At 40.8% G+C, this 26,800-nt stretch overlaps 5 protein-coding genes and 1 long non-coding RNA gene across 8 annotated transcripts in view; 2 read left to right on the top strand and 4 right to left on the bottom strand.

The window, feature by feature from the left end:
* LOC109521155 (coiled-coil domain-containing protein 13-like) overlaps nucleotides 1-2,772 on the bottom strand; it is an 8,975-nt gene extending 6,203 nt beyond the window's left edge. Inside the window, exons 1-4 of the mRNA XM_019878817.1 lie at nucleotides 2,586-2,772; nucleotides 1,526-1,668; nucleotides 1,322-1,464; nucleotides 1,169-1,249 (exon numbers count right to left, since the gene is read on the bottom strand). Coding sequence (XP_019734376.1) covers nucleotides 1,169-1,249; nucleotides 1,322-1,464; nucleotides 1,526-1,668; nucleotides 2,586-2,620 — 402 coding nt within the window. The 5' untranslated portion in view covers nucleotides 2,621-2,772. The remainder of the gene's footprint in view (nucleotides 1-1,168; nucleotides 1,250-1,321; nucleotides 1,465-1,525; nucleotides 1,669-2,585) is intronic.
* A 127-nt stretch (nucleotides 2,773-2,899) lies between these two features.
* LOC109521317 (uncharacterized) lies at nucleotides 2,900-4,138 on the top strand. The gene is made up of 3 exons (XR_002169328.1): nucleotides 2,900-3,149; nucleotides 3,846-3,943; nucleotides 4,058-4,138. It is a non-coding gene; the product is annotated as an uncharacterized LOC109521317 (long non-coding RNA).
* LOC109521314 (coiled-coil domain-containing protein 13-like) lies at nucleotides 3,498-8,602 on the bottom strand. Of its 2 annotated transcripts, XM_019879118.1 has the most exons (10): nucleotides 8,489-8,602; nucleotides 7,463-7,619; nucleotides 6,989-7,140; nucleotides 5,923-6,065; nucleotides 5,767-5,847; nucleotides 5,414-5,527; nucleotides 5,228-5,332; nucleotides 4,286-4,435; nucleotides 4,050-4,226; nucleotides 3,498-3,984 (listed from the first exon to the last, which is right to left on the bottom strand). In XM_019879118.1, the coding sequence occupies exons 1-10, from the start codon at nucleotides 8,493-8,495 to the stop codon at nucleotides 3,784-3,786; spliced, it is 1,287 nt and encodes a 428-aa protein (XP_019734677.1). In that variant the 5' UTR covers nucleotides 8,496-8,602; the 3' UTR covers nucleotides 3,498-3,783. The 2 variants fall into 2 exon arrangements, with proteins under 2 accessions (XP_019734677.1, XP_019734676.1); XM_019879117.1 differs by having other exon boundaries at nucleotides 5,228-5,527.
* A 1,315-nt stretch (nucleotides 8,603-9,917) lies between these two features.
* Nucleotides 9,918-12,069, bottom strand: LOC109521316 (HIG1 domain family member 1A, mitochondrial-like). Its single transcript, XM_019879121.1, has 4 exons — nucleotides 11,979-12,069; nucleotides 11,611-11,685; nucleotides 10,420-10,554; nucleotides 9,918-10,284 (listed from the first exon to the last, which is right to left on the bottom strand). The coding sequence occupies exons 2-4, from the start codon at nucleotides 11,678-11,680 to the stop codon at nucleotides 10,211-10,213; spliced, it is 279 nt and encodes a 92-aa protein (XP_019734680.1). The 5' UTR covers nucleotides 11,681-11,685; nucleotides 11,979-12,069; the 3' UTR covers nucleotides 9,918-10,210.
* Nucleotides 12,070-14,288: 2,219 nt separating this feature from the next.
* Nucleotides 14,289-16,451, bottom strand: LOC109521315 (HIG1 domain family member 1A, mitochondrial-like). 2 transcript variants are annotated; one of them, XM_019879119.1, is made up of 4 exons: nucleotides 16,316-16,451; nucleotides 15,952-16,026; nucleotides 14,790-14,924; nucleotides 14,289-14,655 (listed from the first exon to the last, which is right to left on the bottom strand). In XM_019879119.1, exons 2-4 carry the CDS (start codon nucleotides 16,019-16,021, stop codon nucleotides 14,582-14,584), a joined length of 279 nt encoding a protein of 92 aa, XP_019734678.1. In that variant the 5' UTR covers nucleotides 16,022-16,026; nucleotides 16,316-16,451; the 3' UTR covers nucleotides 14,289-14,581. The 2 variants fall into 2 exon arrangements, with proteins under 2 accessions (XP_019734678.1, XP_019734679.1); XM_019879120.1 differs by having other exon boundaries at nucleotides 16,392-16,413.
* A 1,964-nt stretch (nucleotides 16,452-18,415) lies between these two features.
* On the top strand, nucleotides 18,416-20,327 carry LOC109521313 (7-alpha-hydroxycholest-4-en-3-one 12-alpha-hydroxylase). The gene has a single exon (XM_019879116.1). It carries the CDS (start codon nucleotides 18,416-18,418, stop codon nucleotides 19,973-19,975), a length of 1,560 nt encoding a protein of 519 aa, XP_019734675.1. The 3' UTR covers nucleotides 19,976-20,327.
* Nucleotides 20,328-26,800: the final 6,473 nt, after the last annotated feature.

Raw genomic sequence — 26,800 nt, 5'->3', positions numbered from 1 at the left:
CCTTTTTGTCCAAATATATTTTTTACGACAACTGTCTTGTCCACGGTGTCTTTTATTCGTTCCACTGGGGTTTAGCAAATGTGTTGATAAAGAGACGAAAATCTCTACTGTTACTAGTGTTCGTGTCTCAACATGGCTACGCTCGTGAAAGCAAAACAACGAACTCAAACGCGTCTTCGTTCAATGTTGTCAACTAATATCTGGATTAATTTTAGGCAAATTTTCTTCAATTCTCCGGAGAGATTTTCATAAAAATGTGAAAAACCCGGAATTCCGGGAAAATCCGGAGGACTTTCATCTCTGCTTTATGAATCTTAACTGTCATAAAAGATGTACAAATTAGTATTACTGTAAAAACACAAAAAGGGCATCTAACAAATGACAGTGGCATCATGGAAAAGTGACTGCACATTCAAAATTGTTCAGGATCAGAAAATGGATGGATGGATGGATGGATGGATGGATGGATATTATGACCTCAAGGGCATATAAAAGTCCGAGATGGCGCCCGAGTAGGCAGCCATCTGCAAGTGCTCTCATGAGCCTTGCTTTTTTTGTTGTTTTTCTGTTTGTTTTGTCACTTTGTGTTTGTTGTTACGTCGTGTGGACCTGATGTGGACTTTTTTCAGCATTTTTTGGCCACGACATTCATCAAGGAGGAGACTCTGTGCTTGGTGGTTGCGCCTTCTCGACTGCATGGGTATACCAGCACTGTTTTTGACTGGTAGGAATGTCGGCGCCAGTTGCTGGACAGTCCCGGGGCGCTTGTGTCTTGTGCCTGTAATGAACTTAGCTTGTAGCAGACGTGCACATTTTCAGCATGACGTCTCTGATCCACTGGTAAAAGGACACTTTGATCCTCTCCTCTTTCATCTATAACTGCTTCAGACAACAAAGTGTATGCAGGAAAGTGGTGAAGATTGCACGACTGTCTGTGTCCTATGTGTTGTGTTGTGTTATTTTTGTTATTTTGACTTCAAGATGGCGCCGCGTGAGTGGCTGCCTTTCCAGCAGCTCCTATATTTTGTTGTTCTACTTCTTCCATTCATAACTTTGCTGCTGTGAATTGGGAATTTCTCCATTGCGAGACTAATAAAGGTTTTCTTATCTTATCTTATTTACTCCAGAGGTCTCACTGTATGTATGGTTAGGACCCAAAGAAACTTACCCCCCAGTCTTTCAATGAATTTTGCTTCTGCATAGTGGCATCAGTCTTTTGTCCTGATAGCGAGAGCAGAGCAGCTTGCAGCTGGAGTAAGAAGTAGAGCAAAAATAAAATCAGAGTATTGACATAAATCCATTAAATGACATCAAGCCCAACCTGTTTATCAAGCTCCTTGATTCTATTGCTGTTTTGTTTGGATTTAGACCTCTCTCGCTCTACTTCAGATGTCAACTCTCGGTTCTTCTTGGACAACGCCACGATCTTGACGGCGGCCACATCGCCTGCTATGCCCGTCGCACCTAAAATATCACATTTTGTTTTCAATTCAGATACAACATAATTAATTCAGAACAAACATACCTGCCAATGCCAGCACTCGCTCATCATCCAGTTTCTTCTTCATGAGTTTGATTTCAATGTCCTTTTCAGTGAGCAGTTTTATCAGACAGTCGTTTTCATCCCTCATCTCTCTCAGTTGGTTCAACCAGCTCTCCTGCTGCTGTCTAAGTGAAACACAATCATTGACAATGAAAAATGACCAGACTGAAATCACCACTGTTGTTGTTTTTTTTCTCAGCATTGTTGTGGATACTGTGACTGTGAATACGTAAATAAATATTTGTGTGCCTTGGCTCATCAATAAATGTTGGTATTTGTGACATTTAGAAAGAAAATCTTCATCATCCATCCATTTTCTGATCTGCGTATCCTCACAAGGGTCACAGGGCATGCTGTAGCCTATACCAGCTGTCTTCAGGCAGTAGGTGGGGGAGACCCTGAACCGGTTGCCAGCCAATCCCAGGGTACACATTGATGAACAACCATCTGCACTCACATTCACACCTAGGGACAATTTCCACACAGGAAGGCCGGAGCCGGAATCGAATCCTGCACCTCTGCATCATGTGGCCGACGCGCTAACCAGTCGACCACCTGGCCGCCACATCAATACAGTATAAGTTAATAATTGTGTTGAAAATGTGTCAAATTTAAGTTAAAGTTCTCGTGGGTTTCCGGTGTGAAATTTGCATGTTCTCACATGCGGTTTAATTGATCCCGAGGGCAGCTGGATGGATTCCGGCATGCCCGCGAACCTTCTGAGGGTAGAGCGGCTTGGATACTGTAATGGATGGATGGATGGATCCTGCAGATAATTCTAATTATTATTGTCATTGTGAGAAAAAGTGAAATATATCGATAGCTTGATCATTCACTTATTGCATTTGTAAATAGTTTACTGTAAAACTCAAAAGTTGTTCTAAAGAGTATAGTTTTTATCTCCTGCATAACATTAACTCTAAAAACTTTCCGTAGCGAGCAAATTAGCTGTTTTAACGCGACCACCGAAGGATGAGATAAATGTAATTTTATTTACGTTTGGAAAAATATAAATATAAATAAAGTAATATTAAAAACTCACTTTTCGTTCTCCCAGTAGGAAGTATGATTTTGCATTGTGTCGCGCGGGAAAGTCTCCCAAACCGCTTTCCGTTTTAGTTACTTATAAATGATTTTTTTTCCGGGGGGAAAAAAAAGCCCAGTTGGATAGAGCAAGTGTTCATGACCACTCCTAGTTCGCTTCAGTTGTGCGAAAAGGCATTACCGCTTACTCGCAGGAATATCAGCCTTTGTTGCGCAAAAGCATTAGTGTCACTGTCAGGAATGTTGCCCTTTGTTGCGTATTGGCGAAGGCCGGATGCCCTTTCTTGCGTAATTAGCATTAGCAACACCGTGTGGTTACGTCATATATTTGATCTAAACAAGTCCCTCCAGTCAAGTATTTTCAAGGAGCTTGAACGCCACAACCTTGCGCAAGAAACGAGCATTTCGCTCAGCTGTGTGCGTGTGTTATTACACATCCACTTACCAGCCAGCCGTCGCATGTGCGCGTGTGGGTCAGCCATATTGGAGCGGTACAAATAGTCAGAGAGATGAATAAACACACCACTAAAAACAGTTTCGCGTTCAACTGGCTAGAGTCAAGGTGAGGATAAATGTACATTATCCACTTGATTTGAACATGCTACGAATGTGTACTGAAGCAAGGTGCATATTTTGCATTACAAAAATCGCAGGTTACACTACCAAACAAAAATGTCATAAAAAATATTGTTCATATTAATGTTGTATGAATGGCAATGGAAGGGCACTTAATTGTTCTGCCTGTCATACTGCGTCGCTAGCATAGATAGATGAACAAAGACATTAATATATTTGAGCCATAGAAAGTGAAATTGGATGACTTCCCACACCACACTCATGTGGCATGGCAAAGTGGTTGGGAACCACTGCTCACTGTTTTATTTTGAATGTGCATTCTAAACTACCAAAACACATACAGTACAGTATTGTCAGTAGTCTGTATTGTTCAAGTAATTACAATTTTTTTTTAATCAAACAGCTTCTTGACACATGATAAAGCATTGTTTACATTATTGTTTGAAATTATTCATATTAACATATAGAAATGCAGTCCGACCTTAGCATCTCATTTTATGTAGTTTTGATTATTTTTGAAAAGTTTACAATCTAGTATAGCAATGGGATTCTTTTGAAATCACTTTTTTTCCTCTAATCACTATTTTGACAGATCATTCAATTTGATTTGTCAGCAGTTGTTACTGACTGGAAAGCTGCTGAATTTTATCCTCTAATTCTTTAATGGTGTCTTCTTTGTCAGCGACCACTTGGTACAAGTTCTGGATGAGCATCTTCTGCGTGGAGAGCTCGCTGCTGAGTGACGGTCCCGAGCTGGATTGGCTCGGTGCATTCTGCCTGGTGAGCTGGCTCAGCAGCTCCAGCAAGCGACTCTTCTCCTTCTGCCATGGAAAGATCGAGACAACTAACATGTCAGCTGAACTCAACATGTTTATTTTCTTCTTACCAATATAGCGTCCACAAGCTCGTCGTCGTGTTTGCTCTTCAGCAGCATGGAGGAAACCTGAGTTTTCAGGGTTTTTATGTCAGCAGACAGACATTTGTTTCTTGCTTTGGAGGCTTCCAGCTCTTTCCTCACCTGATCCCGGTCTCGCTGCAAGGATTCATAGCTGTCCGAGAGCCTCTGGAGAAGGATGGACATGTCAGTATATTTCAATTAAAATGTAATCATGACTTACCCACCTGAAAGGCCTCCCTCTTTTCCTTTTCAGCGCTGCGGCTGTAGCCGGTGTAACGGCCTCGGCTTTTAGGAAGAATGCCTGATAGTTGTTCTTCGTCCATGTTCAACATGCTCAATGGAGGTGACCTCAGCTGCTGCTCCAGGTCCCGCACCTGTCACACACACATGCTTTACTTTGTGGAAGCCAGTAGTTTATTTGTGTAGAGGTCTCAAAAATTTAAGAACTATTACCAAGCAAGCAAAATTTGTTCTATAGAAAACTGCGTTCATGACATTACTTTGGTTTATTTGTGAATATACTGGACAAGAAAAAAAACACAAAGCCAATATATAATTCTTGACAAGAGAAAACATAAACATATAAATTCTATATGTATTTATGTGTGTGCCTTTTGGCATAAATTTGTTGATCTGTTTTATTGTATAAATATGTATGTCATTTATAGATTTTATTTATGTTTATTTGCATACATTTATTCATTTGTATTTTGCATGGTGCGGGGGCAATAGCTTTAGCAGGGAAGCCCAGACTTGCCTCTCCCCAGTTACTTCTTCCAGCTCTTTTCGGGGGATCCCGAGGCATTTCCCGGCCAGCTGGGAGACAGAGTCTCTCCAGCATGTCCGGTCAAGGGAAACCAAGGTCCATATATTTTACTCATCATAGCAGGTTTTAATTTGTCCAAGTCTTGATTCCAGTTAAATGACCATGCATTACCATGCAAAGTTTCCAATTTTGACATTGTAATTCATGTGAATTTTATTCAACAGGGCAAAATGATTTTTGTTTAAACATTTTAAACTCATCAAAGAAGTCTGTGAACCAAAATGCTATGGGGGGCTATAGCACTAGCTGATTCATTAACAAAACAAAGATTTGTTGTTTCAATGTGTTTTCGAGTTAACTCTCACATACTGTATAATGTGAAACCATATTTCCTTCTTACCCTTGACTGAAGAGCCAGTATCTGCTGTGCACGTCCTCTAAAGCTTCCCGCACAACTCAGGAGCTGCGGAACGTTGACGTCTTCCCCAACCTCATTTATCAGAACCTGCAACAGATGACATGAACAACAAATTAGGTTGTGTGCAAAATGCATTTGGTAATCACGAAAGATGGAGATGCTTCGCACCTTGTGAGCCATTTTTAGCTCCTGCTTGAGAAACTGAACTTGGTTGCGATGCTCTGTGACTTTGAGCTGGGCAGCAGATAATTTATCCTTCAGGGACTTCACCACTGGGTTGTCCTGTTTTGCGGACAAACAATCCGTTATTCTCATTAGGGTGACATGATTAACTTTCATAAAATTACACGAATGTGCAGCAGAAGCTCTAAGATGGAACACAACAACATATTTTCCTTTGGAAAATAATGGAAAATTAAAATCCGCTCGAACTGATTCATGATGTGCAGGCAATGTTTTAAATAACATTTTGACATTCTTGAATGTTGCTCTGTATTTAACATCATTTGAGTGAACTAAACCTCAGTGTCTAGAGGTGAGCTTTGCTTCTGCCAACTGGCGTCAGTCTCTTGTCCTGGAGCTGAGCACACAGCAGCCTGTAGCTGTAACAAAAAAAAAAATGGAAATTAATGACCATTCAGATGCTGTGACGACATGAAACCAAACAGAAGACTCACATCCTTCTCAAGCGCTTTGATTCTATTGCTGTTTTGTTTGCATTTTGTCCTCTCTCGTTCCACTTCAGCAGTCAGCTCTCGGTTCTTTTTGGACAACTCCACAATCTTGACGGCAGCTGCATCGCCTGACATGCCGGACACACCTAAAAGGCCACAAGTGCCCAACCCTCATCGTGATCAATATGTAAAAGCCAAAATTATAAGGATGCACTGACTGCAATGATTGAGGCTAATCTGTACTATTAAGCAGGCTCCAATACTATGACAGCGATACTACTTTACCACCCTGGAGATAATTAATAATAATAGAGATAATATTGAAGCTAAACACCGATGACAATACTTTGTTGACCAACAGCAAATTATGTTCCCTTAGGAAGTGGATGAAGTTCCAACGAAGGGCTATCCGGCAGGTACCAATGTTCTCAAGCCCTGTCGCCCGTTCGGCTCCACTCGGCTCTTGTCGAGCCAGCCACACTCCCGTCATGAAGCCGTGGTAAAGAGTAGTAAAGGATAAGGTATGAAGTGTCACTTCAGTTGTCCTGTCACAGTTTGATTTTATAATTGAGGGTATTTTCAAGAAGCAGCTTTGTGGTTTTTTTAGTCACTTTTATTTTGTAGTTAACACAGAGTTAACATGGCATCCATATTCCTACTTGTTTATAGTCGCCGGATTCTACGGTCTTCCTTTCATCTATGTACTCCTTGAACAGTGTCCTTCAGCGTTCAGACTGAGACACCACAACACTGAAATCATATGCTATGCTATTGTTAATTTATTATATTTATTTTACAAATATATTGCTAATGCTATATTTTATATTGCACTTATATTGAACTGTGTACCGTTCTTTTCTGAAACATTTATTTTGTGCAATCGCTCCATGTACAGCACTTTGTGTGCAGCGATGGCTGTTTGAAAGTGCTCTATAAATACAGTTGAGTTGAGTGGAGAAACACTTTTTTTTGGTCTATAGGAATCAATGAGCACTCAAATGTAAGTATTCGTCCAGAAAAAAAATGAGGTAAATCGGTGGATCCTTATAACATTTTATTATACACTTACCAGCCATGAGAAAGACCTTCTCTTTTTCCCATTTCTTCTTCATGTGTTTGTACTCAAATTCTTTTTCACTCAGCAATTTGAAGAGGCGACCATTGACATCCGTCAGCTCCCTCAGCTGGTCCAACAAACGCTGACGCTCGTCCCGTTCAAGTCTTCAGGAAGTTGAGAAACAAAAAGCGAATGAATGCAAGGTGTACATTATCTTATCCTTTTCCTTGCCGTTCTTTGCAAGCGCTTTGTGTTTTCTCGTTACATTATTTTCCTGGTTCTTGTTTTGACCAGCGTTTTCTGTTGTCCTTTAAGACGGTATTTTTTCGTTTGTAATAAATATTATTTTTTGAGACGAAGGCCTTGTCAGTGTCTGCTGCTTCGGGGATCCACTTAACGTTGTTCGCTCTGTTTGCATACGAAGCAGTCCTTGTTTCCTGCCTTGTATGCAACGTGACAGACTGTTATCCTTTTAGACTTTCTCACCTGTCTAGAATGGTGTCTGCTGAAACATTTTGGTTCAGTAAGACCATATGCTCATTGAGAAACGTATCCTTGGCTTTCATCTTGTCCACTTGCTGTTTTACATTTTCCTGAGGCTCAAGATTGTTCACTCCATTGTTATAGTCCATCTGTGATGCTTCTGTTATAAGGACACACAATACGGTAACGAAATCACACAAAGGTGTGTGTGTGTGTGGGGGGGGGGGGATACATTATCTTTGCTATTTGCTGTAAACATATGTTGTGAACACTTGAATTAAATATTGCGTGCAGGCTTTTCCTTATTTGAGAGAAAGTGAAAGTCTCTGTTGTGTTGTTTACGATAAACCCTCTTCAACTTAAGGCTCCCATATTGTCATATTGGCATATCCATATCTTTTTTTTTTTATGTATGGGAACAAGCCTGAGTATGCGGAGAAAACCATTGAGCAAGGCCAAAGCTGAGATCTGAATCCAAAACTCCACCACGTTTTAAATAAATGTGAAATTCTGGGTTCTAGAGTTGAATTTAAGCAACACCAGAATGGTCTTACCAGCCTCAATATTAAGTACACCAAAGTAATATATTGAATTTCAATACATGAGATGCACAAAATTATTATTCTTTGTAAATTACCATAATGTACAGTGATGTGCAACCTGTACCAAAATATTCTCAACAACTTTTATGATGCGCTTAAGTTCTACACCAAACTACAAACAAAAAAAAACGTTTCTAAACGTATTGTTAAATAGCAACCTGTACCAAAATATTCTCAACAACTTTTATGGTTCTACACCAAACTACAACCAAAAAAAAACGTTTCTAAACGTATTGTTAAATGCCTCTAAAACAGTGTCACGTATTATTAGACTGTACAATTTCAAGTATTCGGTTAGTTGTCACGTGATGTATTTCATAAACAACAGTGGCCATTATTAACACTGCGTGCAGGATAATGTTAGATCCCAAAAGCAACGTTTATACATAAAGTGGATTTATACAACTGGAGTATACAATCCACTTACCTTCCATTAGATGAAATACCGTCTTCCTTTACGACAACTGTCTTTTGCATGGCTTTGTCGAAAAGAAGATTCCCCAAAGGATCGCCAGGACCGCGACTTCAGCATCCATGGCAACGACGCTGACTGACGAGATCTCGCGAGAACGAACAGCTGAACCACGCATTAGCCAACGCGTGTTGCTAAGACCGACTTAGCAAACTTCTATGTCATATTGTACTTTTTTCCAAACTTTTATGTAATTTCCTTTTTTGAAACCCAGTCCACTTGCTATGTGGGTGTAAAGGTGTAGGTCGCTAGTCATCCAAATGGCAGCTCCGGCAGTTATTTATGACGTCATTTCCTCAATCACAGGCCGCACCCTGAGTCATGAATTTTTTAAATCTCATGTTTTCCCGTCAATCAAAAGCTACAGTGCCATAAAACACTGGCGTCTGTACAACTTGTTGACAAAATGAAATCACAGCGAATAGGATTCAAATATATTCCAGAGTCCATAATGACATACTGATCATTTATTTTTCAGTGGCATGCAAGACATCCTGATTTATATAGTGCTTTCACAACCCCTGCAGCTGTAACAAAGCACTTTAAAAAACAGTTAACAGAAAGTAAAATAATAAAGACAACACATAACATAAAAACACGGACAGTCGTGCAATCTTAACCACTTTTCCCTCATACGCTTTGTTGTTTGAAGCACATTGGAAATAGCTGTCACATAAGGCATTTCGGTGCAATATAGCACAACATGCTATATACTATGACTGTACTTACAGTGTACATTATGCTTACCGCTTCATTTGCCTCTCATGAAGCATCACTTGCAATGTAAATGGACCTGAGTCAATATAAATCACGATGCTGACCTTGCCCTGACAATCAAACTTCTACTGAACCCAATGAATGAATGTATTCTAACCTTTATGAATACATCTCATTGAGGGTCCTCCAAGATTTTTTTTCTCTCGCAGAACCATCCATCCATCCATCCATCTTTCGAACTGCCTATCCTCACGATGGTCACGGGCATGCTGGAGCCTATCCCAGCTGTCTTCGGGCAGGAGGCGGGGTACACCCTGAATTGGTTGCCAGCCAATTGCAGGACACACATAGACAACAACAACCAACCACATCGAAAGATTTAGAAATATATTTTCGACAATATCAAATAAAATGCGGGAAGGTTTGAACTTGAGCTACATAGATTTCTGTCTGGGCTATAAAGCCCTGGTGCCATTATGTTATCTGTTTGTCAATGCATCAGTTGCATTTGTCTTTTACTGGTTATAAAGATCCAAGGGCTGCCAAAAGTGGACCAAGGTGTGAGCAAGGTAAGTTTTTTATGATTTGGCAAAATATAAAAATATCAATCCATACATCAATACATTAATGACTATGTATCGAAAAGACAAAACAAAACAAAAAAAAATTCCCCAATATAGTCCTGGCCTATTTACATCACATAAATATATTTTAACCAATTCAATGTCACTCCCACACCATTCAAAATCTAAACACAAATAATTGACCTTAAATAATCAAGAATTATAACTGCAACCTGTGTGTATAGAAGTGGGTGATCGTTTCACATACAGTACTATTGTGTAGACAGGTTATCAAATCTAATATTAACTTGCACATAGATGCAATCGATCAGTACAAAATAAACCTTAATATGAGGTAATATTAAGGGAGGTTAAATAAAAGGTGTTGAGTCCATGTTCACTTGGATTGCGTGGGGTTCTGTTCTAGCCTTGGTTTGGCGAAGAAGTCCCTGTACATTGTATAAATGACACCTAGAAAAAAAAAAACACAGTTATGCATTGTTCTGACGTGTTAATATGGAAGCTGGCGCTGGAGTGGGGGACATTTTTCTCTTTCAGAGGCCATTTGACAGTATGTCTGTTTTTATTTTCTCTCTGTATACGTACCGACAGTCATGGCTCCTACCACAAAGCCTTGGGCGGCCACGCGCATGTGGATCAGGTGCACGGACATTTTGGTGTCCCCGCGACTTTTCAACTTCCACAGTCTGTAGCCTACAATGGCAAAGAAGCCAGCCATTCCTGCAACAACCCCAAGGACGATGTTTTACAAATTTTCAGTAATCTAGTCAACTGTACTGTATAACAGAAAATATCTACAGGATTGGAGTTGTGTTGTTTATTTAGTTGAGTGGACAGCCCACCTGGTGATTATCAGGGGAATGGCATAAGAGGAAATAGGGATCATTTTAAACCGGGACATTAAGTTGTAACAGTTTATTTTCCACAATCAAACAATAATAATATAACACATAATATAGAAATCACACATTGACAAGATATCACAGTCAATAAGGATGATTTTGATTTGTATTTAAGATATATAACTTATCTATTCAAGTCAACGGCACATGCGGCACTGAATCAGTTCATTAATGGTGGCTACTTATTGTGGAGTTACATATCATATAGCCACATGTTTTCAGGTATCTTGTATAAGGCATTTTTTTTTTATTTGTGGTGTGTGTGTGTGTGTGTGTGTGTGTGTGTGTGTGTGTGTGTCTGTGGGGGGGGGGCGCAAAAAAAACCCCAAGGTAATATAACTAATTGGATCTAATTTAGTGTAATGATAAATATTGTATTCAAACCTCCAACACTCGTTAAAAAGGTAGATCTAGGTTACAGTCACTTTTTTCTTGGCCACTACTTCGCTTTGCAGGTACCACGTCTGAGACACGAGCTGGTATCAGTTCATGGGTAGGTTTTTCCACCCACCAAAAGGAAGTGCGTATGTGATGTGGTGTTTTTTTTTTCTTCGAATCTTTCACTCTTTCATGTTGCTAAATAACATTATGTAAAATGAATGGATGGATTGATGGTTATTAGCAGAGGCAGCCATGTGCTTTGACGGAAGACACTTGAAGTTACATGGTCATGTATGGCACTTTGTTGCATAATCTAATAATGAAATAAATTAATTCTAAGCAGGGCCACATGAAAAACTATAATCTTATTGGTGGCTTAGTCAATCAAAACGGAGCTTTATTACCTTGTCTCATGTTATTACCTTGTCTAAAAGTCAGATCTGCAGTGTTTGTCAAGTGATGTAATCCCGGGAGCCAGGATATGCATACTCACCCACAGGAACAAATGGATTCTCTTTGGCTTTTCTCATAAATTTGGACTCGTTCTCCTCGTAGGCAGACATTGTAACTGGACATAAGAACATTTACAACGTATAAGACTTTTGTTTGCTTAGCCTTTTAGCTAAGCTCTACATGCTCACGAAGAGTACAGAGGTTACATATGAAGGACAATGGGGAGTCACGCTATAAATGGACAAAGTGTTAAGAAAATGTTTGAAAAGGTCCTAAGAGTTGTTAGAAGCATACAAGACACACGATTACCATTGTGATTATCGTACAGTTGAGTGTCGTACAATTAACAACAGATCTGTCATTATTCGTAGCGGTTACAGTTATCAATTTTTTTCAAATGAGTCTTACCTGTGTATAAATCTCAAAGTTAGTGAACTAAATATCAGGCTTTCGGAATCACCTAGGTTGCTCAACTCGTACGCACCAAGGAAAAGTACCCGGTCGACCGCTTTCGTAACGTTAAGTAGCAGCGCACGCAGGTGTGACGTCAGAGGTTGCGTGAAATGGTGCGCTCAAAGAAAGGAGTAAAAATGGGAAACACTATGGTTGTTGTTTTTTTCCTTGTTAAAAACTGAAGTAAACGTTATTTAGGTAATATATATAATATATTAAGAAGACATTAGATCGAATACTAATCAAAGAAAGACCGAATTTCAGACTGGGATTTGAAGAAAAGATTAAATCCTACAATTGAACGCAGCACCACTTGTACAATGTGCGCAACAATCAAAGATAGTCAATTCCAACCAAGAGCACTACACTTGGTAGCTGGATCGTAAGATCGCGTCCAGTCATTGTCGCATAAATTACAGAGCCAATACTGTAAAATATATTGAATGAAGTTCCCTAATTATTCACGACTTGTACCCAAGTAGATGACGTGTATTGTGTTTGTTTTTGCTCTCGCCTACTCAGATAAAAAAAAAAAAAATTCACATTGTCACTGTTCAAACGAAAACGGAAGCAAAGTTATTAATAGTTCTTGTTACTCTCTGTGCTGACGTATTTTTGCGCTCGTCATTGGTGTGGAAACCTCACGTTTCCGCAACGTGCCATAGCCATATAAGTGCATCACTCCTAAAACGACCACAAACCCAATTCCGATAAAGTTGGGATGTTGATCCATTTTCCACGAGGGTCGTAGGCGTGCTGGAGCCATTTGGCGGAGGACACCCCGAACTGGTTGCCAGACCAGCACAGGGCAAACATTGGAAAAACAAACGCACTCAAAATCACAATTGAGTGATCAATTAACCTACCATGCATGTTTTTGAAATGTGGGAGGAAACCTGAGTACCCAGAGAAAACCCACACATGCACGGGGAGAAAAGGAGAAACATGAAAACTCCAAACAGGAAGGCCGGAATCGGAATCGAACCCGGTCCATCTGCACTGTGACGCCGACGTTCTAACAAGTTACCCAGTTGTGTACTCATCTTTTGATTATTTCCACATACCTCTTATTTTGGTTTTGAAAATAGTTACACGTTCATTTCACGGAGACCCCGTATTTCCCACACATACTGTCACATATTCTACTCTACAAGAAATTGATAAAATGACGATCTACCCGATAGAACCAAAAGTATCTGTCTCGGCAGAACAGCTTGGAGAATGCCTGTATTGTGAAATGTTTCCATCAGGTGGCGCCACATGATAAGCATAGTTAGCTGTCTGCAAAGTGGACATCTGCAAAGATTCTCCATGGTAATCACGTTGTTGTAAGAATAAAATTGCCGTGGAAACCCCAAGAGAGAATAAGCGCATTCCTTCATTTGTTGCTGCTATAACAAGGCAGCATGCAGTGTCACTTTTTGGGTGAGGTATATGAACATCGCTGCAAGGCAAACACAAGTTTTATGAAGATTTTTAAAAAAGGACTCTTTATTAGGTACAAACAGTGTGTCACATTTAAGGGAAAATCTGTTTAAAAAATCTGCCTTTGTTGAGATAGTGATCAACAATAAGCAACACTGTCAGTATTCATGTTGGTAAATGGCAAACCAACATCTGGTTCCTTTGTTGGGAAAGTGATCAACAATGAGCAACATCATCAGTATTTATGTTGGTAAATGGCAAACCAACATCTGGTTCGACTTGAGTGAGGGTCAAGCTGGATTTTTCCATCAGCTTGTAAATGCTGCCTTTGACAGCAACAGTTACAACTGAAGAATGGATTATGAGTAATGGATTATAGAGTCCAACTGAGAGTAAACGTGGTTCATAGTGTACATTCTGCTTGTAACTATCCATAAATGGAAGCCTGCTGAGTTCCGGGAAAACTGAAACCTATGGGAGGAGCCAAAACAGCATTTATACACAGCGTGTGGACCTTCACTCCAAAGCATGCTTATTCCGTCAGCGGGAGATTTAGAAATATATTTTCGACAATATCAAATAAAATGCGGGAAGGTTTTAACTTGAGCTACATAGATTTCTGTCTGGGCTATAAAGCCCTGGTGCCATTATGTTATCTGTTTGTCAATGCATCAGTTGCATTTGTCTTTTACTGGTTATAAAGATCCAAGGGCTGCCAAAAGTGGACCAAGGTGTGAGCAAGGTAAGTTTTTTATGATTTGGCAAAATATAAAAATATCAATCCATACATCAATACATTAATGACTATGTATCGAAAAGACAAAACAAAACAAAAAAAAATTCCCCAATATAGTCCTGGCCTATTTACATCACATAAATATATTTTAACCAATTCAATGTCACTCCCACACCATTCAAAATCTAAACACAAATAATTGACCTTAAATAATCAAGAATTATAACTGCAACCTGTGTGTATAGAAGTGGGTGATCGTTTCACATACAGTACTATTGTGTAGACAGGTTATCAAATCTAATATTAACTTGCACATAGATGCAATCGATCAGTACAAAATAAACCTTAATATGAGGTAATATTAAGGGAGGTTAAATAAAAGGTGTTGAGTCCATGTTCACTTGGATTGCGTGGGGTTCTGTTCTAGCCTTGGTTTGGCGAAGAAGTCCCTGTACATTGTATAAATGACACCTAGAAAAAAAAAACACAGTTATGCATTGTTCTGACGTGTTAATATGGAAGCTGGCGCTGGAGTGGGGGACATTTTTCTCTTTCAGAGGCCATTTGAGAGTATGTCTGTTTTTATTTTCTCTCTATATACGTACCGACAGTCATGGCTCCTACCACAAAGCCTTGGGCGGCCACGCGCATGTGGATCAGGTGCACGGACATTTTGGTGTCCCCGCGACTTTTCAACTTCCACAGTCTGTAGCCTACAATGGCAAAGAAGCCAGCCATTCCTGCAACAACCCCAAGGACGATGTTTTACAAATTTTCAGTAATCTAGTCAACTGTACTGTATAACAGAAAATATCTACAGGATTGGAGTTGTGTTGTTTATTTAGTTGAGTGGACAGCCCACCTGGTGATTATCAGGGGAATGGCATAAGAGGAAATAGGGATCATTTTAAACCGGGACATTAAGTTGTAACAGTTTATTTTCCACAATCAAACAATAATAATATAACACGTAATATAGAAAGCACACATTGACAAGATATCACAGTCAATAAGGATGATTTTGATTTGTATTGAAGACATACAACTTATCTGTTCAAGTCAACGGCACATGCGGCACTGAATCAGTTCATTAATGGTGGCTACTTATTGTGGAGTTACATATCATATAGCCACATGTTTTTAGGTATCTTGTATAAGGCATTTTTTTAAATTTGTGGTGTGTGTGTGTGTGTGTGTGTGTGTGTCTGTGTGGGGGGGGGGCGCAAAAAAACTCCAAGGTAATATAACTAATTGGAGCTAATTTAGTGTACTGATAAATATTGTATTCAAACCTCCAACACTCGTTAAAAAGGTAGATGAATTTCCTGGCCACTACTTCGCTTTGCAGGTGCCACGTCTGAGACACGAGCTGGTATCAGTTCATGGGTAGAGGTTATTCCACCCACCAAAAGGAAGCGTGTATATGTGGTGTGGTTTTTTTTCTTCAAATCTTTCACTCTTTCATGTTGCTAAATAACATTATGTAAAATGAATGGATGGATTGATGGTTATTAGCAGAGGCAGCCATGTGCTTTGACGGAAGACACTTGAAGTTACATGGTCATGTATGGCACTTTGTTGCATAATCTAATAATGAAATAAATGGATTCTAAGCAGGGCTACATCAAAAACTATAATCTTATTGGTGGCATGGTCAATCAAAAGGGATCTTTATTACCATGTCTCATATTATTACCTTGTCTAACAGTCAGAGCTACAGTGTTTGTCAAATGATGTAATCCCGGGAGCTAGGATATACATACTCACCCACAGGAACAAATGGATTCTCTTTGGCTTTTCTCATAAATTTGGACTCGTTCTCCTCGTAGGCAGACATTGTAACTGGACATAAGAACATGTACAACCCATGACTTTTGTTTGCTTCGCCTTTTAGCTAAGCTCTACATGCTCACGAACAGTACAGAGGTTACAAATGAAGGACAATGAGGAGTCACGCTATAAATGGACGGAATGTTAAGAAAATGTTTGAAAAGGTCATAAGAGTTGTTAGAAGCATACAAGACACACGATTACCATTGTGATTATCGTACAGTTGAGTGTCGTACAATTAACAACAGATCTTTCATTATTCGTAGCGGTTACAGTTATCAATTTTTCAAATGAGTCTTACCTGTGTATAAACCTCAACGTTAGTGAACTAAATATCAAGCTTTCGGAATCACCTAGGTTGCTCAACTCGTACGCACCAAGGAAAAGTACCCGGCCGACCGCTTTCGTAATGTTAAGTAGCAGCGCACGCAGTGTGACGTCACAGGTTGCGTGACATGGTGAGCTCAAAGACAGGAGTAAAAATGGGAAATACTACGGTTGGCATTTTTTTCCTTGTTAAAAACTGAAATAAACGTTATTTAGGTAATATATATAATATATTAGGTATACATTAGATCGAATACTAATCAAAGAAAGACCGAATTTCAGACTGGGATTTGAAGAAAAGATTAAATCCTACAATTGAACGCAGCATCACTTGTACAGCGTGCGCAACAATCAAAGATAGTCAATTCCAAACAAGAGCACTTCACTCGGCAGCTGGATCGTAAGATCGCGTCCAGTCATTGTCGCATAAATTACAGAGCCAATACTGTAAAATATATTGAATCAAGTTCCCTAATTTTTCATGACTTGTACCCAGGTAGATAAGGTGCATTATGTCTGTTTTTGCTCTCGCCTACTCAGAAAAAAAACCTTTCACATTGTCACTGTTCAAACGAAAACGGAAGCAAGTGAAAATTAGTGAATAGTTCTTGTTACTCTCTGTGCTGACGTATTTTTTTGGGCTCGTCATTGCTGTGGAAACCTCACGTTTCCGCAACGTGCCACAGCCATATAAGTGCATCACTCCTAAAACTACCACAAACCCAATTCCGATAAAGTTGGGATGTCCATCCTTCAGCCCATTTTCTACGAGGGTCGTAGGCGTGCTGGAGCCTATCCCAGCCGCATTCGGGCATTTGGCGGAGTACACCCCGAACTGGTTTTGCCAGACCAGCGCAGGGCAAACATCGGAAAAATAAACGCACTCAAAATCACAGTAGAGTGATCAATTAACCTACCGTGCATGTTTTTGAAATGTGGGAGGAAATCTGAGTACCCAGAGAAAACCCTCACATGCACGGGGAGAAAAGTCTCGTCAAAATTTACTCTCCACAGTTTGGGAACTGTTAGGAGTAAATGGTAAAAAGATAAAAGAGGCGGAAAAAAACCGAATGTCATGTATACTCATCCATCCATCCATTTTCTAAATTTTAAAGCCTCCGAGAGAAAACCCACGCAGGCACGGGGAGAACATGCTAATTCCAAACAGGAAGGCCGGAATCGCAATTGAACCCGGCACCTCTGCACTGTGAGGCCGACGTGCTCACCAATTGCCCAGTTGTCTACCCATTTTGATAATGTCCACGTATGTGCCTATTATTTTGATTTGAAAAGAATTACATTTTGACTTAACGGAGACCCCGTATTTCCCACACATACTGTCACATTGTCTACTCTCCAAGAAATTGATAAAATGACTTGATTTACCAGATAGAACCAAAAGTATCTGTCTCGGCAGAACAGCTTGGAGAATGCCTGTATTGTGAAATGTTTCCATCAGGTGGCGCCACATAATAAGCATAGTTAGCAGTCTGCAAAGTGGGCATCTGCAAAGATTGTCCATGGTAATCACGTTGTTGTAAGAATATGGTAAATTGCCGTGGAAACCCAAGAGAGAATAAGCGCATTCCTTCATTTGTTGCTGCTATAACAAGGCAGCATGCAGTGTCACTTTTTGGGTGAGGTGCATGAACATCGCTGCAAGGCAAACACAAGTTTTATGAAGATTTTTAAAAAAGGACTCTTTATTAGGTACAAACAGTGTGTCACATTTAAGGGAAAATCTGTTTAAAAAATCTGCCTTTGTTGAGATAGTGATCAACAATAAGCAACACTGTCAGTATTCATGTTGGTAAATGGCAAACCAACATCTGGTTCGACTTGAGTGAGGGTCAAGCTGGATTTTTCCATCAGCTTGTAAATGCTGCCTTTGACAGCAACAGTTACAACTGAAGAATGGATTATGGAGTCCAACTGAGAGTAAACGTGGTTCATAGTGTACATTCTGCTTGTAACTATCCATAAATGGAAGCCTGCTGAGTTCCGGGAAAACTGAAACCTATGGGAGGAGCCAAAACAGCATTTATACACAGCGTGTGGACCTTCACTCCAAAGCATGCTTATTCCGTCAGCGGGATCAGTCATGGGAGAGCTTGTGCTGCAGATCATTGTTGCGCTTTTCACAGCACTGATGGGAGGATTGTATCTTCTAGGGGTGTTCAGACGGCGGAGGCCCGGAGAGCCTCCACTGGACAAGGGTCTTTTCCCTTGGCTTGGCCATGTCTTGGAGTTCCGCAGGAACACGGTGAAGTTCCTGCAGAGGATGCAGAGGAAGCATGGAGACGTGTTCACAATCCAGCTGGGCGGTTTCTACGTCACCTTCCTGCAGGACCCCTTGTCTTTCGGACCGTTTGTCAAGGAGAGCCGGGAGAAGCTGGACTTCAACAAGTTCGCCAAGCACCTGGTGCACAGGGTCTTCGGCTACTGGTCGGCCAATAGCGAGCATCACATCCTGCAGCAGTCCAGCAACAAGTACCTGAAGGGGGACGGCTTGGAGGTCCTCACACAGTCCATGACAGCCAATCTTCAGAACCTGATGCTGCACAACCTCGGCAAAGAAGAGCCAGCCTGGACAGAAGACGGGCTCTTCATGTACTGCTACAATATCGTGTTCAGGGCGGGCTACCTGTCTCTATATGGTAACGTGTCCCCAAAGTGCAAGGACGGTGAAGAGAAGGCCAAAGAGAAAGACAGGGTGGAATCAGAGTCCTTGTTCTACAAGTTCCGTAAGTACGACCAGCTCTTCCCGAACCTGGCGTATGGTGTCCTGCCTCCCAAGAGGAGGCTGGAACTGCGAGGGCTCATGGACTACTTCTGGGACGTCCTGGCGGTGCGCAAGGTGAAGACCAAAGACAACATCAGCGGTTGGGTGTGGGACATGCAGCAGGTGCGGGAGGAGATGGGCATGGATGAGGCCATGATCGACAGGTACATGTTTCTCCTCCTGTGGGCCTCGCAGGGCAACACGGGCCCATCTGCCTTCTGGCTGCTCCTCTACATCATGAAGCACCCGGAGGCTATGACGGCCATCAAGGGCGAGGTCGACCGGATCGTCCGTGAGTCGGGCCAGGAAGTGAGGCATGACGGCCCATTACTGAACCTGACACGCGAGATGTTGATGAAAACCACCATCATGGACAGCGCCGTGGAGGAGACCCTGAGACTCTGCGCCGCGCCCCTTCTCACCAGGGCCGTGCTCCAGGACATGACGCTGAAGATGGCTGACGGCAAGGAGTTCCTCATTCGCAAGGGGGATAGGATGGCGATTTTCCCTTACAGCGGCGTGCAAATGGACCCAGGAATCCACCCCGACCCGAGGGCCTTCAAATACGACCGCTTCCTCAACCCCGACGGGAGCAAGAAGACGGAGTTTTACAAAGACGGCAAGAAGGTGAAGTACTACACCATGCCCTGGGGCGCCGGGGTGTCCATCTGCCCTGGGCGCTTCTTTGCCACTAACGAGCTCAAGCAGTTCATCTTCCTCATGCTGGTCTACTTTGAGTTTGAGCTTCTGGATCCTGAAATGGAGATCCCCGGAATAGACGTCCGGCGATGGGGCTTTGGAACCATGCAGCCCGACAGAGATGTTCCCTTCCGATATAGACTCCGATATTAAACTCAGAGTTGAAGGAAGCAACATGAAGACTATTTAAAGGGCAATGCAATCCCATATACGGCCTATTATTCACATAATACTGTAGCTCTATAATCTTTTATCATGACATTTTTCAAGATATGAAATAAGTAGCGTATTGAGAAGTAAATACATTAGGCCTGATTTACGAAGATCCCAAACAGATGCCTGCTTGATAGACGTAGCATTTAACCCTTTCATGCACCAATAATGATAACCTGTAACCTGGTAACATGATAGGCTGTCCACTGTCGTAACCGCTATCCCTGAAAGTGTTAAAGAAGCAAAATCAGCCAGCACAATTGGTCTCAGATTTGAAAAAAAAAAAAAATCATAAAATTCATCTACTTGCATATAGTCCTCTCAGTTTTGTTTGTTTGGGTGCAAACAGTTTTGCCCGTTGGTCAAGCACAATCCTGGGTGCACCCAATGAGTTGATCACCATGCACATCCATGTGTGTGTGCCATCAGGTTTGCACCCATTTTTGCATGCATATACTTTGAGTAAATCAGGCCCTAAGACTTTCCAATGAAAGTAGCTGTGTGTTTAACTCTGACTTTGGAATGCTGTCTAAAGATGGGCCTTCCTTTTGGAAAATCCAAATGAAGACACCAACCTGTGTAGGCAACGTTTTATACTGAATCATTATTTTCACCCTTCACAAAATCCACCCGTCAAAGACGTCTGCATGTTTGTGAGCTGCTCTCATGTTTACTCTTTGAAATTCAGTGAGCTCATCACCAAATCTGATTGTACCGTTCAACTATTAAAGATCATTGTTTCGTTCATAAATGTAATCAAATAATTACACTTCGACATCGTGCTCAGGAAATAATCATTTATGTACTATTTTTTTTTCTTGGGGTTAAAGAGCTTCTAGTCAAACAAATAAAGATTGCGTTGAGTGTTGGTCATTTTTGCCATGGGCCACATTGTCGTCAATTTTCCTTGGAGGGTCATTCTGATTGTGATTCCATATAAATGTTTAATCATCTCCTCATATCACAAATTCAGTAAACAATTAATGGATAACTAGTTTTGAAATCAAAAGTGAAGGATAGTAGTTTTTTTCAACTGCTGTTCAAGTTACTGTAATAACGCAACCAGAAAAAGCTTGCATTATCTCAACATTATTATTTATTTCATGTGACAATTGGAAATTTTGGTACATATTTTAGCATGCATCATGGAAGTCGACCTGCTTGATTTGCTTTCGCGGGCCACATGAAATGACGCAGTGGGCCAGATCTGGCCCCCGGGCCTCAGTTTTGACACCAGTGATCTAAAACGTTTATTAGGCACTCTGTGAACGGTGAAACGAATATATATCTATGTACAGCGTCACCAATGTTTCATCGCTATATACCTAAGGAAAAAAATGCTTCAGATTATGTAACAACTGCGATGTCTGGCTATGATGATGGCCGATGTGAATAACATTCTTCTTGTAATCACATTATTCCTCTTTGTAAAGAGTCCAGCAGCTTGAATTGGCTGTATTTTAAGTACACAAATACACGGATGGAAGTGAAGGTCACATTGGATGAAAAGTCCACAAAGAAGTGGAGCCCTCTCGGCATCCACAGAGCTGCGAAGGCGTGCTTTGTGATGAAAAGCATGTGTGTACAACCATGCTCAACCTCCTTGACGGATTTGTTTCGGAATAATGTTTAAAATGACCATGGAATCATGTATTTATTTAAAAAAAAGTCTGAGTAAACCCAGTTGTAATCATATATTGATTTAATGTTTAGGATTGAAACTAGTGTGTTATGCAGCGTTATCTTTTTTCACTTGTTTGTTTTTGGGGTACATTCTTTGATCGACAGGATGTGTGAATCAAGTGTATGCTTTCCTCATAAAAATGAATGTATGAAAAAAAATGCTATGTGCTTGTGTTTTATTGTAGCGGTTGATGATTCTGTGACCATTTCAATAAATATGATCCGATACCAACTGATAGTTCATGTTTCTGTATGCTCTACTTTGTTTTCCCCAAATAAAAATCCACAATGCACTTTGCTGAGTCATTTCACAGTTATATAAGCAATACCCAGTGGAATTTTGCCATATACCATATCCAAACGGGTTGAAAAAAGAAGTTCGCCGTGTCCAATTTGATGAAACTTTTGCAGTTATGGCCCTCAAGAGAAAAGTTCATATGCAATGCACATTAAAGACTGTGACTCCATCTGCAGGAGATGAAGACCAGATGTTCTTTGCGTACGTGCTGAACACATTGGGGACATTCTGGTACTGTTTTGAATCACCGCCTACTGTAATTGTGTCCAAGTTTCCATCTTGGAAGAAAAGAAAATTGTAGATGGAGGCCCTCAGTCCGAATCGGCATACTTGATGCGTAGGTACTTTATTTCTAACAGTGGGGCATTTTTAAAGTTTCAACACAACACTGGTCAAGTCTTCCATTGAGACCAATTCTCTTGGGAATTATTTGTTCCTGAGTCCAAAGTGTCTCCATCCTAAAATATTGTATAGACCGTGTTTTAAGTAACATTTTAAGATTCAGAACTGCCACACAGATACAAAATGAAACCAAGCACTAATGTAAAAAAAACATTTCAAAGATAACACATTGTAGACCACTCTGCCTTGTCAAAAGGCACAGCGAGACGGACTCATATGCACAACACCGGTCAAAGAAGAGCCAATCAAAGTCTTTTGTTGTTCAAAACGCACAACACCAGAGAGTGTTGAACAAGATGGACCTTATTTCATGTCACGATAAAAGTAATTTTTTTCATTCCTATGTTTGTTCTTAAAATTTCATGAAATGGCCATTTTTGTCTTCTCTTCTCTCCTTTTTGCAACAAAGTGCAAATTGTAACATAAAGCACTTCAAGTACCACTCATGTTTGCCTAACATTTACACAAACCAAGAGGGAAATAATAACATAACGTGCAACAAAGTGCAAATTGTAACATAAAGCACTTCACGTACCACTCGTTTGTCTAACATTTACACAAACCAACAGACCATAATAACATAACAATATATCACACAACCAGTCTCATAAATGAAAATATTTGTTCGCAAAAAGCAAAACACCAACTCTAGTTTGTTGTTCACAAACACTATAGCGCCAGTCGCAGAATAAACAACAAAGCGCTTAAAACACCAACTCTAGTTTGTTGTTCACAAACACTACAGCGCTAGTCGCAGAATAAACAACAAAGCTGTCTTAACGAAAAACACAAACACCAATCACTTCACAGTGACATCCATGTCAATCTACTGTATTTTGTTCATAAAAAGCGCAGCAGCAATTTTGTTCACAAAAATCATGGCACAAGCAGTTTTCTTTCTTTGCAGAGCTGTTTTCCCTTAGCAATGACTTCATGTGAGGAGCAACTCTCTAATTTTGAGGAGCATTTTTTTTTTGCACGTTCATCGTGGAGAACTGAAGCAAGAGTTTTATTCAACAATAAAAATACAAACTTATAACTAAGGAGCAATTGCTTTTCCTCCCTGCTGATGCACGCCACAACAAAACATTCATTTCCAGTTTTGGTCCCGTTTAGCAGTGTTGAGTCGCAAATAAGACATGTATTATATAGCCTGCTATTCTGCATTTAGAGCCAGATTTTGGTTAAAAGCGTGCTCGATCAACCGATCACTTAATTCCGGTGTTCCACGCTAATGTCACTATTAGGTTCGTTTAGCAATTTCCATGGATTTTTGCGCTTTTCTCGTTGTCCCTTCGTGACGATACTTGTTAGAAGCTTATTCGCCGCCGTGGAGGTTAGAATTACTGACAAACTTCATAACTTCTTGAGCCGCATTAGTAAGTAGCTGAAGCTCATTGCTAGCTAGCTATTACAGCTTAATTAGCACCAAGCATGCCTCAACCTTCGACCACCCGCACGTTGGAGAAGTTGGCGAAGCTTTTTTGGACCGTCTCGGCGGTTCAATTCATCCATCCATGCATCCATTTTCTGAACCGCTTTATTCTCACAAGGGTCGCGGGGCATGCTGGAGCTTATCCCAGCCGTCTTCAGGCAGTAGGCACAGGACACCCTGAAACAGTTGCCAGCCAATCACAGGGTACAACCATCCACGCTCACATTCACACCTCGGGACAATTTTGAGTGTTCAATCAGCCTGCCATGCATGTTTTCGGAATGTGGGAGGAAACCGGAGTACCCGGAGAAAACTCACGCAGGCCCGGGGAGAATATGCAAACTCCACACAGGAAGGCCGGAGCTGGAATCGAACCCACAACCTCTGCACTGTGAGGTCGATGTGCTAACTACTGGACCACTGCGCTGCCCTGGCGGTTCAATTAACAGGAAAAAATAATAATAAAAAATCTGTGGTTCTCAGTTTTGTTACTCAATGTGTTTTTATGAGACGTGAAATGCAAAATGTGACTCACAAACTAAGATTTGAAACCGCTTCTTCCGAACCCTGGCACAAGACACCTAAAATTCAACACAAAACAAATAATTCACAAGTACAACACCAGTAACATTTCAAAACCAAAGTCATTTGTCCATGTTTTGAGTGTTATTACTGTAGCTCCAATCACAAACACATTCAGTACACACAAACACACAGGCACACTATTTCTTTCATCCATCTTGTGATGAAGCACTTGGCGTCCAGTCATGTCTCATTGCTCTGTAGTAACCTTCTCCATTCAGCATTCAGCTGACGTAAACACACAGCACCGTCTCCAGTTAGTCATTAAAGCACTATGGCCTCAATCCAGGTCACTGACAATCACGCTGTGTACAAGTGAGGCCTCTGTCAAAAAAACACACGGCGTTACCGGCAGCTTTGGTTATTTTTGAAATCCTGATTGGAAAAGTTGTTGAGTCATTGAAGGCAGCGCACTATCCTGCTTTTTATTGACATATTCATCAACTTCAAACTGGCAATCGACATCATTGGAAATCCAATTCGAGAGGCAGCGAAAGCTCATGAAGACGTTTGTTGCCAGATTTGAATTTGTGTCACTATGTCATCTACTGTAATCTGCATACGCAGGTGGACTTTCATATACTGTACATACATCCCAAGAAGCTGGTTAGTCTTTGATTTGTTCTGACGACAGGAAATAGCAGACAAGGAAACAATCTGTCTGCTACAGGCCATGTTTCAATCAACAATCTTAACTCCGAAAATAAAACTTCAGATAAGAAGACAAGAAAACCTTTAATAGTCTCACAATGGAGAAATTCCCACTATTAATGTACCGTATTTTCCGCTAAAGGGAATACAATACAATACACCCTTATTCATATAGCGCTTTCACAACCATTGCAGCTGTAACAAGGCGCTTTACAGAACATTTTAAATGTTACGTCCAAGAAATCTGAATATTGATGCAGATATAAGGCGCATCGCATTATAAGGCGCACTGTTGGCTTTTGAGAAAATTGCTTTTCGGTGGGCCTTGTAGTGCGGAAAATACGGTAATACAAAACACGAGAACATAAGGTCTCCCTCACTTTACTCATCAACGCTTACTTACAGTACTAGGCATATGCTAACCTATTGTAGCTGTCTCCATCTTGACTCAGTGGTCCCGCCTGTCAAACTGGACAGATGCACAGCACCTCTATTCACAAAAAGCACACAGGCAGTCACATGACATCGAGCTCAGTCATTCGTTCACAAACAGCACAACACCACGCCAACACTAAACAGCCTTTTGGCTGTTTAGTGTTGGCGTGGTGTTGTGCAAACAATTCCTTTGCTCACCCAATCGCAACACCAGTCAAATGATGTCCAACTTAGTCACTTTGTTCACAAAAAGGACAACACCCGCCGCAAAACATACAGACCAAACACCAGTCACAGGATATCCAAAGGAAAGTTCTTCACTTCACTCAATAAAGCACAAATTATTTTGTTGACCAAAAGCTCAACACTCAGTATATGCTGCACGGTTTACACAAAATCATGGTCAGTAACATGCAGTGTACAACTTTTTGTAATTGAAGTTTGACGGCAATATTCACAGCTGGACTTTAATGCCCCAGAATCAATAAGAGAGGTGACACATAACGTCAAAGAAAAAGCGTGGCTGTTGTTTTGAAACAATGTTTGACAAAAAAAGGACTCAGGCTACATTTGTGTCAACAGAAAACATCCTCTGCGCCCAGCTGGGGAAAAAAAATGCCTTTGACAATAACCTTTGGAAAATGGCCAAAGAAGCATTTACGACAAACAGAAATAACAGTGGTCACGTATGCCACTGCACAACATTAGCTACTGAATATGATCTAAAAGACTCTGCTTTGCAATGATGATAATGCCCATTTTAAGTTGACATTTCTAGAGCGATATTGATGAAATAAGACAGAGACAACCCCGCCACTCAAGAGGTATAATTGTGCATTTCATTGGTTTAGGTACCCACCAGGATGGTAAAAGTTTGGGATGTTTTATGATCTGGGTCAGACATTAACAGTGGCCCGATGGCCCGGGGCCACCACATGGCTGTTGTTGGGCTACCCGAAGCTCACTGATGCTGGCCACCAGTTCCAATTTCATGTCGCTGTTGTTGGGCCCAAACCACAATTTGGTAAATTTCTTTTTTTTTTGCCCCCACAAATTTATATTATTGGTTAGTCCACTTGTGTCATTATTTTGTTGTTGTTGTTGTTGTTGTTGTTGATGTTGTTGTTGTTGTTGACCAATTGAAAATGTTTAAAATTGCTTTCAATCTTTGATGATGCAATGTTAATCATTGAACAAATGTCCTGTTTTTGGAGACCATTGAAAATTGATGCTTTTGAAGGTACAACCTGCCAGATTCTAGCGATATATACATATATAT

This window comes from Hippocampus comes, unplaced genomic scaffold, assembly GCF_001891065.2.
Source record: "Hippocampus comes isolate QL1 unplaced genomic scaffold, H_comes_QL1_v1.1 scaffold85, whole genome shotgun sequence".
In the NCBI taxonomy this organism is placed as follows: Eukaryota; Metazoa; Chordata; class Actinopteri; order Syngnathiformes; family Syngnathidae; genus Hippocampus; species Hippocampus comes.
This window is presented reverse-complemented; position numbering and strand designations above follow the sequence as displayed.

Bases quoted from the DNA above. Each gene is read 5' to 3' on its own strand.
- LOC109521315 (XM_019879119.1), bottom strand. From the start codon at position 16,021: ATGTCTGCCTACGAGGAGAACGAGTCCAAATTTATGAGAAAAGCCAAA. The intron at 14,925-15,951 runs GTGAGTATGTAT...GGGTTGTTGCAG, and splicing joins GAATCCATTTGTTCCTGTGG to GAATGGCTGGCTTCTTTGCC. The intron at 14,656-14,789 runs GTACGTATATAG...TTTTTTTTCTAG, and splicing joins GGTAGGAGCCATGACTGTCG to GTGTCATTTATACAATGTAC.
- LOC109521316 (XM_019879121.1), bottom strand. From the start codon at position 11,680: ATGTCTGCCTACGAGGAGAACGAGTCCAAATTTATGAGAAAAGCCAAA. The intron at 10,555-11,610 runs GTGAGTATGCAT...GGGTTGTTGCAG, and splicing joins GAATCCATTTGTTCCTGTGG to GAATGGCTGGCTTCTTTGCC. The intron at 10,285-10,419 runs GTACGTATACAG...TTTTTTTTCTAG, and splicing joins GGTAGGAGCCATGACTGTCG to GTGTCATTTATACAATGTAC.
- LOC109521313 (XM_019879116.1), top strand. From the start codon at position 18,416: ATGCTTATTCCGTCAGCGGGATCAGTCATGGGAGAGCTTGTGCTGCAG.
- LOC109521314 (XM_019879117.1), bottom strand. The intron at 5,528-5,766 runs GTTTAGTTCACT...TCCGCAAAACAG, and splicing joins GCTCACCTCTAGACACTGAG to GACAACCCAGTGGTGAAGTC. The intron at 4,436-5,227 runs GTAAGAAGGAAA...TGTGTGTGACAG, and splicing joins TACTGGCTCTTCAGTCAAGG to GTGCGGGACCTGGAGCAGCA.